Genomic DNA, 15,569 nt, shown 5'->3' with positions numbered 1-15,569 from the left:
CTCCAATGTCAAAAAAAAAAAAAAGCTTTTCTGAGTTGGTAGCTCCTTCCAACGCAGCCACGTCGCGTGGTCTCGTGACGTCACGTACCCGAACGACTAATCAGTGCCCGGCCATGTCACCTGCCAACTATACACCACCTGCCAGAGGCATGCTCGATTATTTTTCCCTTACAGCGCCGAAACCTGATTTTCTGCAGAACGGGGGCCTTTACCGCTACTGCGTTAAAAGTGCACCAGACAACGGAGTGTGACCCACGGTGGCACGGAGGACGTCCTCGTTGTCCTTCAGGTGCTCCACCAGATTGCTGGCCATGTAGAGAAGCACGCCGAAGTTGCTGTTCCACCACTGCTCGAGGTTTCGCTTGGCCGTGGGCAGGTGGAAAGGCGTCGAGATGGCCAGCCCGGCGTCGATGCGCGCCTGCTGGCCTAACTTGGCCAGGTACATGCTGATGAGCAGGCCGCCCAGCGAGTAGCCCACAGCCACCAGGCAGCGGTCCGGGTAGCGTAACCGCACTGCGTCCACAACCTGCACAAAGTCGGAGGTGTGCAGTCGGCACGTCGCGTATCCGCAGATCATAGCCCATGACTAAATTCCGCCAGTAGCTGCAAGCAACCCATACATGAATCCCGCTTGCGCATGTGCATTGCGGAACTGCACCCGGTCTCCTGTGACCTGTCTAGTATAATAATTAGTTTACAGGAAGGGAAAGGCGCAGTATCTGTCACACTTGTTTCCGTGGACACCTGACCCGCGCCGAAAGGGAAGGGAGGAACGCAGGAGTGAAAGAGGAGAGAGAGAAAGAGGAGTCGTAGTGGAGGGCTAAGGAGTAATTTCGACCACCTGGGGATCTTTTAACGTGCGCTGGCATCGAAGGAGGTGGTGAAGGGTGGCAGATCCTGGCCCTACGGGGCTGGGACGGTAGGTCAACGCCGCTTGCGGCGGGGGCTAGCCAGCCACCGTATTTTACCTGTTGTAGGCCGTCATTGCACCCGCCACTGCTTCGGTGGTGGACGACGGCTGTTGTTGCGGCGCGAGTCTTTCTCTTCCTGTTCTTTTTCCTTTCTTTAGTTTCTCTTCTGTCTGCACGAGGCAGCGGAGGTGCATTTTCTTTTCCTTCTTCCTACAGCCACAACAACAACGCTGACATCGCAAAGCACACGGTCGCCTCGCTGTTTCGAATCCACCGAAACGCAGCCGCCGGCGGTCAGGATCGAGCCCGGTTACTCCGGCACAGTGGTCGGGCATCTTACCACTGCACTACAGCGGCGGGGCTGACCTGTCTATACATTTCGTTTCTTCGCATATTTCGCCGTGCTGTGTTTCTAGTTTTCTTGTCCTATTTATCGCTCTGTAGATATGGAACATAGTCACCAACTCGACCAACAAATGACCTTGTCAATGTTCGCTTTTTTTTTTTTTTTTTTTTTTTTTTTTGTAGCGAGAGCTACACTACGCTACTTGCCAAGCGGAGGCGCCAAGATGCAGAGCGAAATAATAATAATAATAATAATAATAATAATAATAATAATAATAATAATAATAATAATAATAATAATAATAATAATAATAATGATGATGATAATAATAATACTGTATTGCCATCATATTTAATTACAAAACTCAACAGGCCCGTCTAAGCCACAAGCAGCTTGTAGTAATTGGCCCGGCAAGTTAGCGCGGCAATGCACAGGATTTTATTTTATTTAAAGTACAATAAACAAAAACGAAGTAACATGGAAAGGGTTTTTTGCCCCGCCGGGGTGGTGCAGAGGTAAGACGCCTGACTACTGTGCCGGAGACCCGGGTTCGAACCCGACCTCGGCGGCTGCGTTTCGATGGAGGCGAAACGAAGAGGCGTCCGTGTGCTGTGCGATGTCAGCGCACGTTAAAGATCCCCAGGTGGTCCAAATTACTCCGTAGCCCTCCACTGCGGCTCCTCTTTCTCTCTTTCCACATTCACTCCCACCTTCCTCCCTTCCCTTACGTTGCGGTTCAGGTGTCCACAGAAACAAGTGTGACAGATACTGCGCCTTTCCCTTCCTGTGAACCAATTATTATGGAAAGGGTTTCCTGTTTCTGACAGTAAAGTGAAAGAAGAAACACTCACGACAACTGACGTGAAAAAATAGACATTCCCGACAATTCAATCTAGTGGAAAAGGTTCCTATGAGACACATCTGTCAATGAAAAACCCGGCGTGAAGGTTCAAATCAAACCAAGTAGGTTTTTTAACATGGCTATAGATGTAGCAGAATAAATTTCATCCGTCAAGTCATTGAACACTTTCGGCACATACGCACAACGTCCTGCCTTGCCGTGTCTGGTGCTTGATCGGAGAACAGAAAAAACGCATCATTAGCTGCACTGCGTCTCCCGTTTATCCGATGAGGCCAAATGCAGTAAGTTACACTCCTAAAAATCAACACGGTTACGCCAAAGACGCGATCAAAAAGCAAATACTGTAATGTCACAACGATGTATATACTGTAAGCAAGTGCATGCACAGCCATTTTTTTTTTTTTTTTAACGCGAAAGTGTTACTTCATTATGTTCACGAATTTCTGTCCGCAGATCGCGTCCGAAAAATCGTGTCCGCAGCAGTTGCGGGTAATTGAGAAGTGGTAGAGGTTGAGTGGTGTCAATAGAGGCTGACGTAATGTTGCTGCAGCAAATAATTTGTCCAATAAGTAAATTAGGTAATTAATTAGAATAACTGGTTCACAGGAAAAAGGTAAGGCGCAGTGTCTGCACACTTGTTCTGTGGACACCGATTGATTTACAGGAAGAAAAAGGCGCGGCAACTGTTTCACTTGTTTTCTGTGGACACCTGAACCGCGCCGTAAGGGAAGGGAGGAAGGTGGGAGTGAAAGTGGAAAGAGAGAAAGAGGAGCCGCAGTGGAGGGCTGCGGAGTAATTTCGACCACCTGGGGATCTTTAACTTGCGCTGACATCGCACAGCACACGGACGCCTCTTCGTTTCGCCTCCATCGAAACGCAACCGCCGAGGTCGGGTTCGAACCCGGGTACTTCGGCACAGTGGTCGGGCGTCTTACCACTGCGCCACCCCGGGGGGGAGGGGGGGGGGCTGTGGACACCTGAACCGCCGTAAGGGAAGGAAGAAAGATGGGAGTGAAAACGGGAAGAGAAAAACGGGCGCTTTAGTGCATATGACGCCGAGGATATGACGTCACGCAACCGGAAGTAGAGCCGAAAAAAAAAAAGGGCATAGGAAGGCATTGGCGAGCAATTTGAAAATACCAAAGAATAAAAGGGGTAAACAAGAAGTGAATTAAGCTACTAGAAGCAACCAGAAGCAACCAACAGCAGCGTCCGTGCTTTCGCATTATTCTAATGTCGATTCTGCAGTGCTCTTTAATCTTATTTTTTTTTTTTTACTGGGAAGGGAACTATGCTTCTGCAGTGATAAAGCAACCAAGCAACACTATCAAGTCGATTACAATAAACATTTCCCAAACGAGTCTCCCAAGACATGCTGGATTCAAAAAACTTGCCCGTGTATGTTATTGAGAGGACGTACTCGAGAGCAACAATATGGTGAACATCGATTGCTATGGAGAAAATCTGAACAGTCAATCCCCGTGGTCTTATATTGCGCTGAGTATAAGCTTTACTCGTGGGAATGGGCCAATAATGCAGTTGAGACACGCTTCTTTTGACAAGTGACACAATGCCGAAACTCGACCGCTCGGAAAGCAAGCGTAAAAGTCGTTAATGCAGGTAAAACGTTGAAACCCTGCTGAGAAATGGCTGACTGACGCAACGTCCGCCGACAGAGAGAAAGAGAGAACGCACCTCTGTCAGATCTCCGACGCTGGGAATGTGGGTGATGCGATGTGTGGCAAGCGGCAGGCCCCCGCGTCCGCGGCCGTTCATGACGACCAAGGGACAGCCCAGAGACCTGGCCAGCGGTACAAATGAGCGCAAATAGTAAGCCTGGCTGTCCCCGCACAGGCCGGGCAACACCAGCAGCACGGCGCCCTGCATGTCCTCGTTGAGCCAGTCGAGTGCCAGCCGGCCGCCATCAGGCAGGGACAGGTATTCCCGCCGGTAAGACACTTCCGGAAGCCGCTTCTGCAGCGCACAACACTCACGTTCAGCGCCAGACACATAGCCATGTATTTTTTTCGGGAGGGCCAGATATAACGTTTTAGGCCGAGTTGAGCTGCTGAGGTGGTACATGTAACCAGAAGCACAGCCAAGAAAAGAAAAAGGGGGTGGGGGGGTGGGGGGGGGGGGTGGGGGGGGGGGCTGATTGATTCGATTCGAACGGCGAGGAGTGGCTATATGTCCCTACGGCTAGGTTTCAGTATATATATAGACCTCATATACAATGTCGCCGTTCTTGCAACTGCTCACCCGAAAATAGCCGGTATACCATGGTAGTGTGGCACAGAAAACCGTGCTAGCTGGTCCTTAAAATTTAAAATCCAAAACGCCGACCTTTAGAGCTATGAATGACTCTGTCCAGACGACTGGTCTGACTGCCGACCTTTAGAGCTATGAATGACTCTGTCCAGACGACTGGTCTGACTAGCCGCGACTGGTTTCGCTCTGTGTTCCAATGTCACCTGTTTCGTGTTCGTGTCGTGAAGACTGTATATTGGGCTGTAAGCATCATGGCTTGACAACTGATTTGTTTACAAAGCCTGGCAATGAAGTACGGTCTAACTTGTACCCATCCTTCTGCTTGCACAAAACTGGCCAGCCTATCCTTCAGTCAGTTCAGTCGTTCAGTCGCGTCCGACTCTTCGTGACCCTATGGACCATGTCACGCCACGCTATAGGGTTTTCTTGGCAGGAAATACTGGAGTGGGCTGCAATTACCTTCTCCAGTGAATCACATTTTGTCAGAACTCTCTGCCGTGACCTATCTTGGGTGGCCCTACACAGCAGAGCTCACGACTTCGTCGAGTTTCGCAAGCCCCTCCGCCAGGACAAGGCAGGGATCCAATCCTTAGGATTTAGCATATTCCCCCGCACAGAAAGCGAATGTAAATACGGCTATGTACGCCGCAGTCGCGAAGAGGGGGAGTGAGAAGAAAGAATAATCCAAGATTGATGCCTGTTGGACTAGTTGGCGCTCCTTCTCTTGTGTTCTATCCCGTCCTTTCTTTCTACCTGCGCTGTTACTGAAGTCCAGAAAAATTAAGTGTGTGTGTGTGTGTAGGTGGGGGGAGGGGAGAGAGAGAGAGAGAGAGAGAGAGAGAGAGAGAGAGAGAGAGAGAGAGAGAGAGAGAGAGAGAGAGAGAGAGAGAGAGAGAGAGAGAGAGAGAGAGAGAGAGAGAGAGAGAGAGAGAGAGAGAGAGAAGAAAGTGCCGATAAAAAGAACATCATAGAAAGCGTGCGTTACGGGTTTAAAACAACAGATTTTTGATCAGAACAATGGCATTGCAAACTTATTGTTCATTGTGATGATTAACCGGAGCTGAGCGCACAAAAGAAATAGAAAGGAAAGAGTAACAGCTGCAGCAAATGAAAATGAGCGATACAAATGGGATGGTACATCAGTTTTCACGTATACATACAAAGCATAAGGCCTGCGTCAGGTGCTGTATGTATAGCATGAAAAAGGGCGTACCATTCTTCCGGAGTCCTCAGAGTGTTGAAAATCTGCCACTTCACCTGGTAGAGGGAGCTGACGAGCGACTGCAAGTTAGCGCCGACACACCAGATTGGCGTGCGGTAGAAGCCCTGCAGGAAGTCGCCGAAGGTGGCCGTCATGAAGCGTCGCATGCCACCCGGCCGACAGACGAGACGAGGCCGGTGCTTCAAGACCAGTACGTAGTAGAAGACGTACAGGGCGCACGACGTGCACATCAGCAGCTCCAGCTTGCTCGGCTGGCCGGACATTGCTGCCACTGCTGCGTTCTCCTCAGACTCCACCTTCATCCTCACCGGAGAACTCAGCGCGCGTCCTTCGATTATTTCCCGACCTCTGGTGGGCGTGCCTGCCGGTCAGTAGAGAGAGAAAATTTTGAGGCTTGGAAGAACTAGCCTACAAAAACCAGGCATCTATACAGCATACTGAACCCATAAAACCTACCAGCTAGAAAGACTCAAACGTACGTCTGGGTGCGCACACATACTGAGACGAATTCGGGTAGCCGATCTCCATTCTTGGATCGTGTAAATCCAAAAGCACAGCCCTGGCCGGAACTCCAGGTCAACATCAACATCAGCACTGTCCCAATAACGATAACCATGCATCCCGAGAAATAGGACAGAAAACATGGTGCCTATCAATGGCTGTAGCTTACTGAAATATTTATTAGAACTAGAAGGAATGAGTCGAAAATATGTCAAATGGACCATTTTCCAGTATAGTACCCCACTATCGGTCACTGTGGCAAGTATTAAACGTGTCGGGCGCCTGGTCGGACCACGAGACCTTTAAGCTTTAACCAAGCCTACTGACTTCTCTCGCATCTTTAGTGCGAGTATTCCTTTACAACGATAGGGTGGGCTTATTTTGAGAGCAGGGCTAGTTTCGCTTTAAGGTTGGCGTGAGCCATCCGTGGAGACACCTTCCGCGTTGCAGCTAACCTATTTTTGATCTGTGACCACGCCTTTTCGCTTCAGTCGCTGCGATTGATTTGCTGTTCCGGCTCATTATGGGCCCACAGATCGTCCCGTTCTTAACAGAGGAAACGTCAAAGAGAAGGCGGAGCGGGTAACATAGACCATTAAGAGGAAGGGAGGTTGGTTTGGCTTGGTTCATAAGGTTTAACGTTCCAAAGAGATTCAGGCTGTAAAGGAAGGGCTGCAGAAACTCCGATCAAATGGCTGGGTTCTTTAAAGGAACAATGAAACGTCTAAAATGAGGTTAATGAAAACGGATGAAAGATGAGTATTTTCTCACTAGTCACTCCATCGATGTAAATTTCGAGCTGGCTTCATTAACGCAGGAAATATCAGCGATTAAATATGGCACTACACCTCTTCCCCCCCCCCAACTCAACTCTTCGAAAGACAAAAAAAAAAAAAAAAAAAACGTGAAGAAAACTTCGCTGATCGGCTGATGTTCGGTTCCCAGACCTACAGTTATCGCACTAGTTTTCCCAAGCATGGATTTTCTCCCTCCCACACATTCACTGGTCACTTCCTTTTTCTGCCTTCTCGGCTGCGTTGCGTTAATTTACTGGTGGTGGTGGTTAAAAAATTTATTAACAATTAAATGTTTACAGAGAGGTGTTTGAGTTAGAGACGTATCGGTCTCCTCCCCTCACAATACTAGGTGGAGCCCCTATTCCGGAGCCCCATTGGCAAGCAACGCCGCCCGCGTCCGTTGAACCAAGGCCTTTTTGAGCCTTGAGGTCTTGACAGCCGAGCAGGGCCGCCTCCCAGTCCTCTCTAAATGAACTGGGTTTGGGGGAATGGATGGGTTTTACTGGCACGCCCAGACCATGTGGAAGGTGTCAGCCACCTCCCCACAGTATACTGGCACGCATCATCAAAGGACGGGTTGAAATGTTTAAGCACCGCCGGGCACAGTACAGTATTGGTAAAAATTTTGATGAGGAGGCGCTCGTCAGCGCGATCCAGTCCCTTACAAGGGGCCGGGTAGCGTCTGTGCTCCTCCTTGTAGTAATCGGTGATGTCTTTGAATGTAAGGGCCAGATTGTCAGATTGGGAGTTGGCTTCCAAGGACAGGGAGATAGCCCGGGGAGAGTGTGCACGGGCGGCCTGATCGGCCTGTTCGTTTCCCCTGAGTCCCTGGTGACCGGGTGCCCAAATGAGGTTATGCGGAGTTGGGTCTATATATCGGCAGCTAGATTGAAGTATACGCCGGGCAAGCGGGGGAGCCCATCCCAGCCTATAATTCCGACAGGCCCCTCGCGAGTTGGTGATGATGTGTTTCGAATTGGGAATACTGAGAGCCAGAGCGATAGCAATCTCCTCCGCGTGAGTTGTGCTGTAGGCTTTGAAAGTTAGCCCGTTAACTGTGTTTCGACTGCAGCCGTATACCACCCCCCGCGGTAAGTGCCGGCAACATCCACATAATACACGTGTTGCTGGTGACCATAGTATCGCTCCAACGCTTCCGCGCGCGCCTGGCGACGACCGTGTTGCGGGGAAGGGGTCGGACCCGGAGGGCGCGTCTCCAGAGTTCTGGCACTCTCATCTTTTCCTCAATGTGGTAATCGTGTTTGATGTGTAGCGGGTCCAAGAGGCGGCGATCGGACGTGATCTATGTAAGACGCGTGTATTGGCTTAGGAAGTGGGCTTCTCGTAGCTCCCGGAAGGTGTTCACCACGTCCAGAGCCAGCAGTGTCTGGTTGGACGTGCTGACCGGAAGGCCGAGAGCCCGCTTGATGACTTTCCTGTGGATGGCCTCCAATTGATCATCATCGTGTTTACAGAGGTACAAGTAGGGTGTCGAGTAGAGGATTCTGCTCTCGTTACAAAAGCATGGGCAAGCCGCAGTGCATCCTTGCTTCGTAATCCGCCCCGCTTGTTGGAGACCCGGTGGACCATACGGCCCACCTGGTCTCCCACCATGGAGAAGTTTGGCCAGAGTGGTGTCAACCCTGCGTTGATGGAGTTCGGGGCGCGATTACTGGCAGTTACGGAAGCGAAGAGTATCGAGAGTATAAACAGGATGTCACACAACTTTCCCGATTATCTATTTTAGTCTAACAACAGTTTTGGACGGTGGACCGTCCTTCTTCAGGGTAGAATTTAGAATATATATATATATATATATGAAGGAAAGAAGCCAACAGTCGGCGAGGCCAAAGAAAGCGTTGGGGATGGTACTTTATGTCTTTTTTTTTAATGTTTACTTGGATAATCACAGAAATTAGTAGTGTAATCTGTTTAGGGGAAAGATAATTAAACACAAAGTAGAAAAAAAAACAACGTGCCGATGGTGGGAGCCGAACCCACGACCTCGCCGACTGTTGGCTTCTTTCCTTCATGTATTATAACGAGCACCCTCATTTCCCCTTAATTGATCTGCTTGTAGCTTACGAGGGTCTCGGTTCTGGCAGTCTTGAGGCCATAGGTAGCGTAAGAGGGTTCTAGCACAGCTTTCGCCCTCGCTCTTGATCACGTTCTACGTGACGCTGGCGGTAACAAAGGACGTTCCACGTCCGCCGCTTTGGCTGAGGGTGGCGCTGGTGAACACTCTCAAGGTTCGTATACAGACAACATAAATACCAAAGCAAGTAGCAGGGGGGACAGCGGCCGATGTAGCTCAGTTGGTAGAGCACCGGACGCGATATTCGGAGGTCGTGGGTTCGGCTCCCACCATCGGCACGTTGTTTTTTCTTCTACTTTGTGTTTAATTATCTTTCCCCTAAACAGATTACACTACTAATTTCTGTGATTATCCAAGTAAACATAAAAAAAAAAAGACATAAAGTACCATCCCCAACGCTTTCTTTGGCCTCGCCGACTGTTGGCTTCTTTCCTTCATGTATTATAACGAGCACCCTCATTTCCCCTATATATATATATATATATATATATATATATATATATATATATATATGTATGTATGTATATCAGTCGGCGAGGCCAAGGAAAGCATTCAGGATTGTACTTTGTCTTTTTTTAATTTTTACTTTGGTAATCACATAAATTAGTAATGTAATCTGTTTAGGGGAAAGATAATTAAACACAAAGTAGCAGGAAAAAGCACTCATTCTACAAATTTAACACGAGGCCTCTGTAGCCGCTTCATGGTCCCTTAAATGCTCACTGACATTGCATAGTACACGGCAGCTTTGCTTTTTCGCCTGCACCGAAAAGAGGACGCCGCGGCAGGGATCGAACTCGCGTCTTTCGGTCTAGCTTCGAGCACCATAACCACACTGAGCTACCGCGGCGGGAGAGAGGGATGGAGGGTATCGGCGAGGAGGGATGTCTCCAATAACCACCTAGCACCATGGCGAAACAGATCCCAGAGGCATGGACCACGTGGCATGGAAGTTGTAGCGAGAAAGGCGTCTTTTAAGGCCCAAGTCGTTACACGGAGCACACCCTGAGCTGTCGCCTGAATAAAGTCCGTCAAAGGACAGCGATGCAGAATGCTAGTGATATGAAAATGATAGGCAGTACAGGAAGGAAATGGAGTGACGCTGTCGTCAGCAGAGAGATAAGATAAAAACAAGCTTAGAGGCTTGTCCTTATAGCTCTCGCCCATCGCTGTCGGCGCCAGGCTTACCAGGGATCTTAGTCTGGGAGCTTTTAAAAAATTAACACAGCGCAAAGAAACCAGACGCGGGAAGACAACACACAAGACTGGACGGGCGCAGGGTCATATTATCCCAGACAAATGTAACGCGCTGGAAAGAGAGCATATAGGGAGAGTAAGCGTGAAGCAGCTGCCCACCGGCTCACTTCGACTGTTTATCAAGGCCGTTGCCTAGTTCAGTAATTTTTTTCTTCTTGTCCTTATCAATCAATGTAGAAACCATTTCCGGAATGCACATAGGCCAGCCGATCAGCGTTTTCCGGGAGCTTCGGGGGAATGCCCTCACAAAAATAGTGGAGGGGATTACGAGCGTGCTTCAGTCAAGCTGGCGTGGCCGATATGGCAGGGAATGTGATCCCCGTCGGCTCAAACGATCATCCACCCATCGTTCGTCCGAAGCCGCTTCCGAACAAATTTTCTGGCGACGCCTCTGTCTACCAGCGTGACACGCGTTTCCTTTATAGTATTTGACTGACGTACTATACTGCGGACGAGTTTCTAGCACATAAGAAAACCAAATTTGGTTTACAAGCACCACATTTTTTGGCGATCTCTTGATTTCAATAGCTGATGTCACAAGATGAGCGTTCGATTTTAGATAATTAATTCTATTGGCTACGATTACTGATGACGCGCCCTTGAAACTTTTCTTTCCGATAGGATATACAGGGTGTTACAAGGAAGACCGAGTAATTAAAAAAAAAAAAGAACTTTCAGAGGTAAAATTATTTTTGTTGCACAAAGTTATCAAGGGTCTGGGCGGGTTCTATAAAACCGGTTAGTGTGCTCTTTAGTCGAATAATAAACCAAAAGTAGTTAATTAACTTTTTAAGTATTACCATTGATGCATGATAGTAATTTGGAGATTGTACAGAATCATGAGTCAACCCGATATTTATCGTTGGTTTTATGAAAACTTTATTGTGCGGAAAACTGCAGCGTTCAGAAACTCAGCTCTCCAGTGGCGCGCAACGGGCTCCGCGCGGCAACTGAGCGCCGCAAAGTCACGCCCCCGTGTTGACGTCACTTAGTTGTACACATCGCATGCGCGCCGCGCTTTGTCTGTGGTTCGAAATAAAAGTGGCTCGCCGCTGCTCGGCCCAAGATAACGCGCGGGTGATTTGTACAACTGTGATTGACGTCAACGCGGGGCCGTGACTTTGCGGCGCTCAGCTGCCGCACGGAGCCCGTTGCGCGCGTCTGGAGAGCTGTTTCTGAGCGCTGCAGTTCTCCGCACAATGAAGTTTTCGTAAATCTAATGCTGGATATCGGGTTGACTCATGATTCTCTAAAATTTCCGAATTACAATTATGCACCTAATTGCAATACTTAAAAAGGTAATTAACAAATTTTATTTAATTATTCCACTGAAGAGCACATCTAACCCGTTTTATAGAACACGCCCAAACCCTTGATAACTTCGCGCAACAAAAACAATTTTACCTCTGAAAACCCATTTTTTAAAATTACTTAGTATTCCCTGTAACACCCTGTATATGGAGGCTCTACTGATACATTCTAACACGACTCTTCTACACCCTGGCTACGTAATGCCAGCATGACAGCTGAGGTTCTGACCAAGTCGAAAGCTTTCTTGGTAAGTTACGTTTTCTGCTCAGCAAAAAAGAAAAACAAAAAAGCCTCTTCCTTAGCAGCGTGATGTCCTATGTCGATCTTGACGAGCAGCATTACTCCGTAACTTCAGCGAGGGAAGCAGTGGTTTGGCACAGCCGTACTTTCGACAACAGCACAAGGCAGAGGCGCGCAGGGAATGAGCGCGGTATTGTTATCTCAACAGACGGAATATTTGCCCCTATAACAGGTTTGGCCGCCATGGTGAAATTTTCGCTGTGTCAGAGTTTTGCAACGGGTCATAGGCGTTTAATTATTATAAAATGCGATTTTTTATCTGTTTACAAACATGTACTTGAACATCTATGAGAGGTATGTCTCTCCGGTCTATGCAGGTAGGTTTTACGGTAAGGCAGAGCCTTTTTATTCTTAATTTCAAGGGGCAATATTACGTGGGAAATCGAAGGCCAGAAAAATTAAACATGAGCACTGTTTTTAAGTTTTCTTAATCGAAAGCGTGGTTAGGAATATCTAATGTCAAAAATTCGCATTTTGGAGTTCGCTGACTTGGCTTCCCCACACTGCATAATTATATATTGACGTCGTTAAAAATCGCAGTAATACATCAAAATCATGTAGAATTCTTAAATACAATCAAATATAAAAATGCCACCTATATCTTACACATAAGAAATGTAACACACACCATTTTATGAATGTGCAATGCCAAAAGGCCAACTCAACGAACTTTCAAATGAATTTTTGACGTCCGATGTTTCGAACCGCACTGGCGACTAAAATAATTTTAAAAAGGGGGTCATCTTTAATGTCGACAGCCTTCAATTTCGCTATGTGACATTTACCATTAAAATGAAAAGAAAGTTGATAAGTCAATTTAAATTAATTATTCGACTAATCATCAAGCTCTGTCACGTACATGATATCCGCCTAGCGGTAAAGCCAAGCTAAAAACCACACAGGTAAGGGTTTTTTTTTTTTTTTTTTTTACGGTTTTAAAATAAAAACTTGGTAATGACTAAAAAGAAAACAGTCACCATGTATTTCAGCGAATTTCTCCAGCCCCTTAGTGACAGTATATACTAGTGTGGAAAGCCTGCCTGGTCATTTGGTTGATTGAAGTGCCACCTGAATCTATTCACGGTTACCTTCGCAAATACTTTATGTACACGTAATACAAAGTATTTACGAATTTATACAATTAATACCGATTACAATCGTTAACACGAGCAGTATGCAAGCTGATCACTACATAATTTTTACAAGTCCGTGACGCCGCCTACCTATGAATCGCAGTCATATTCGCGTTGTTCCACGATTCCGGCATGATCGAAGTCGTAATTCTTTTCATTGAAAAAAAAAAAAAAAAAAAAAAAAACTGGCTTAAAGCATACACCTGAAATATACTGAATGAAAAGCCGGACACACGCACCTCTGCACGGGCCCGATCCCGGTCCGGGCCCGTACCTTCAAGCCAGGGCCCGGCGCACCAACGCATTTCCATTTCCAGAACATTTTACGCCTGCACTACACTGCAGCGAAACGAGATCTCGACAAGAAACCAGGGCGCACGTAATTATCATAACATTCGACCATAATTTATAGCATGGTCGACCTATCTGGCTTCGCACGCGGAAATTACCGTTTTCACATTTCTGCGAACCCCTCAAAATCGCCTCTATGGACAAGCGATTCTGTTCTTTCGGGTAGGTTCGTTTATTACTGCTTGGTGACGCTGTTAAACGGCCCTTAACCCCTTACTGCCCCACTTTTGTGCTGTCCCCTGCCATAGTTTTCCGTTCAGCATGGCACAGAATAGCATGCCGCCGCTGACGGACGTCCATTGTCCGGGAAAGACAGACGATGGACGAGCTCACCAGCATACTTGCAAGAAATAAGAGAGATGGAGAAGAAAGACCATCGAAATGACGCAACATGGCGTCCGACGGATCTCGTCTTATAGTATATAGCTCGAATTCTATCCGCGCCTTTTGCTCACAAAATCGTGCATCAGCTTTGCCAACAAATCCCGTTTTTTTTTTTTTTTTCTCCCTAATGCGATGCACCGGACTGAAGGTACAGGGTCGTCTACTCTTAGGGTGAACACGCGAGCACGTGGCCGCGTGGTCGGCAATGTGACACGTGCGGGCATGCGAGATCGCGTGCAGCCTACCATCGAATCAGTGGAAGCGCAAAAAACGAACAAGCTAACGTCACGCGCATTTAATTAAGCAATGCTCAGGACACGCACTTTTCATTACAGAGGAAAGAATCTTCGAAAATGGACGGAGGCGTATGCATACAAAGAACAAGTTTTGTGGTCTTTTGACATTCACCCATATTTACTATGAAACTCCTAACGGTTGTGAACGCACACGGTTCTCCGAACACCAATTTCATCTCCGCAAGACCTCGTACCGCTGCTTGTAGGATGGTCGCATTCCCACACGTATCTTAAGAATGAAATATGCTGTAAAGGATACCTGAAAGATAAGCTTAAGCGAAAATCCGCTTACTGGGCAGTGGTTAAAACTCACGCGCGCAATGCCACTTCTCCCGGAAAAATCCCCTGAAAAGCGAAGAGAGAGCGGGTAAACTGCGGCAGTGTTATCCAGCTCGACTATGCGCTTTGATACAACGCTCACCCGAACACCTGTTGCTATACGTAGGCCGGCGCAGGCACAACCGCAGATGTGATCCGGCCTCGGATGCCTGCGCCAAGGCGGAACTGCTCAGCTCCAGGGCAGTTGCTTGTCGCGACCAACGGAGAATGCTCCGAGTGGAGTGTCACGACTCTGCCTGTACACGCCTTTACTGGCATCTACGAAGTTAACGACATTTCGTGACAATGAATATACCGGCCAAAATGGCTTATCACTATACATTTGCAAAGACGTCCGTAATTTCCGAAGGAGATTTCTGGATGCATCTAGATCTAGGATACAATGTCAGCGTTTTCTTTACCGTCACACAGTAACAAGCCTCTACTGAAGTTGCGATTTTTAGATGATCACACGCTATCCAGACCAAGGTGAACCGATAAGAGCGGTCAGCCTATCAAACATCAGCTGCAGCGACAGACTTGGGAGAAAAAAAAAATAGAACACAGCGCCGTAATCGAGCCATCGCGTTGAAGTGGCTAGCACTCCAGCCTCCACATCCGGTTCACCTACTTCTCCATCGAGAAAGGCATCCATCATGTTATCAGAAATGAAGCTTCAGTGAAGGACAGAAGCGCAATGCATGAGAAGCCTCAGCCTTTTCAATCCAGGAGTCGACGCGCGCTCGGTCGAACTACGGTTGCTTCGCGAGAATTAAGTTGGCATAGAGAATTTACCCGGTTGATCTGGTAACAATTTAGAGCACGAAACAATACAGATGACAAAACAATAGAAAAAAGAGCACACGGGACAGGCGGACTGGCGCCAATTTTAAACTAGACTTTATTCGCAAAACCTTTCGTTTAAATAGGAAAAATAAAATAGGAAAGACAAGACATAAAAGTTGATTGCGCAGGATAAAAATAAGAGCGCTCACGCGCTTAGAAGAGCGATAGAAATGTTTATTTGACTAACTCCGAGGTTTAATTAATGCACTTGTGATGTGCAGTACCTTTGCGATATGAAATTTTTAGATCACACAGAGTGGTCCGATTCTTAAGGCTAAGAGCAGCTCTGTACGAAAACAATGAAGTGCACTTTTCAGGGCATTATAATTAATATAAAAAAAAATGCTCAGCTTTCCGCCTAGATGGACACT

The 15,569-nt window shown here is 47.5% G+C and overlaps 1 protein-coding gene across 5 annotated transcripts in view; it reads right to left on the bottom strand.

The window, feature by feature from the left end:
* The window catches only part of LOC146198011 (protein ABHD1-like), a 38,456-nt gene that overhangs the window by 4,827 nt on the left and 18,060 nt on the right, over positions 1-15,569 (bottom strand). For 2 of the 5 annotated variants that reach the window (XM_084593316.1, XM_084593320.1), the window contains exons 2-4: positions 5,645-5,970; positions 3,815-4,093; positions 257-526 (exon numbers count right to left, since the gene is read on the bottom strand). In XM_084593316.1, coding sequence (XP_084449442.1) covers positions 257-526; positions 3,815-4,093; positions 5,645-5,911 — 816 coding nt within the window. In that variant the 5' untranslated portion in view covers positions 5,912-5,970. Of the gene's footprint in view, positions 1-256; positions 527-3,814; positions 4,094-5,644; positions 5,971-14,293; positions 14,485-15,569 lie in introns of those variants that run through there. The other 3 variants (XM_084593317.1, XM_084593319.1, XM_084593321.1) reach the window with 3 other exon arrangements.

This window comes from Amblyomma maculatum, chromosome 2, assembly GCF_055883805.1.
Source record: "Amblyomma maculatum isolate TAMU_Amacu chromosome 2, ASM5588380v1, whole genome shotgun sequence".
NCBI lineage: Eukaryota > Metazoa > Arthropoda > Arachnida > Ixodida > Ixodidae > Amblyomma > Amblyomma maculatum.
Note: the sequence above shows the minus strand (reverse complement) of the source record. Positions and strands in the feature narration are given on the sequence as shown.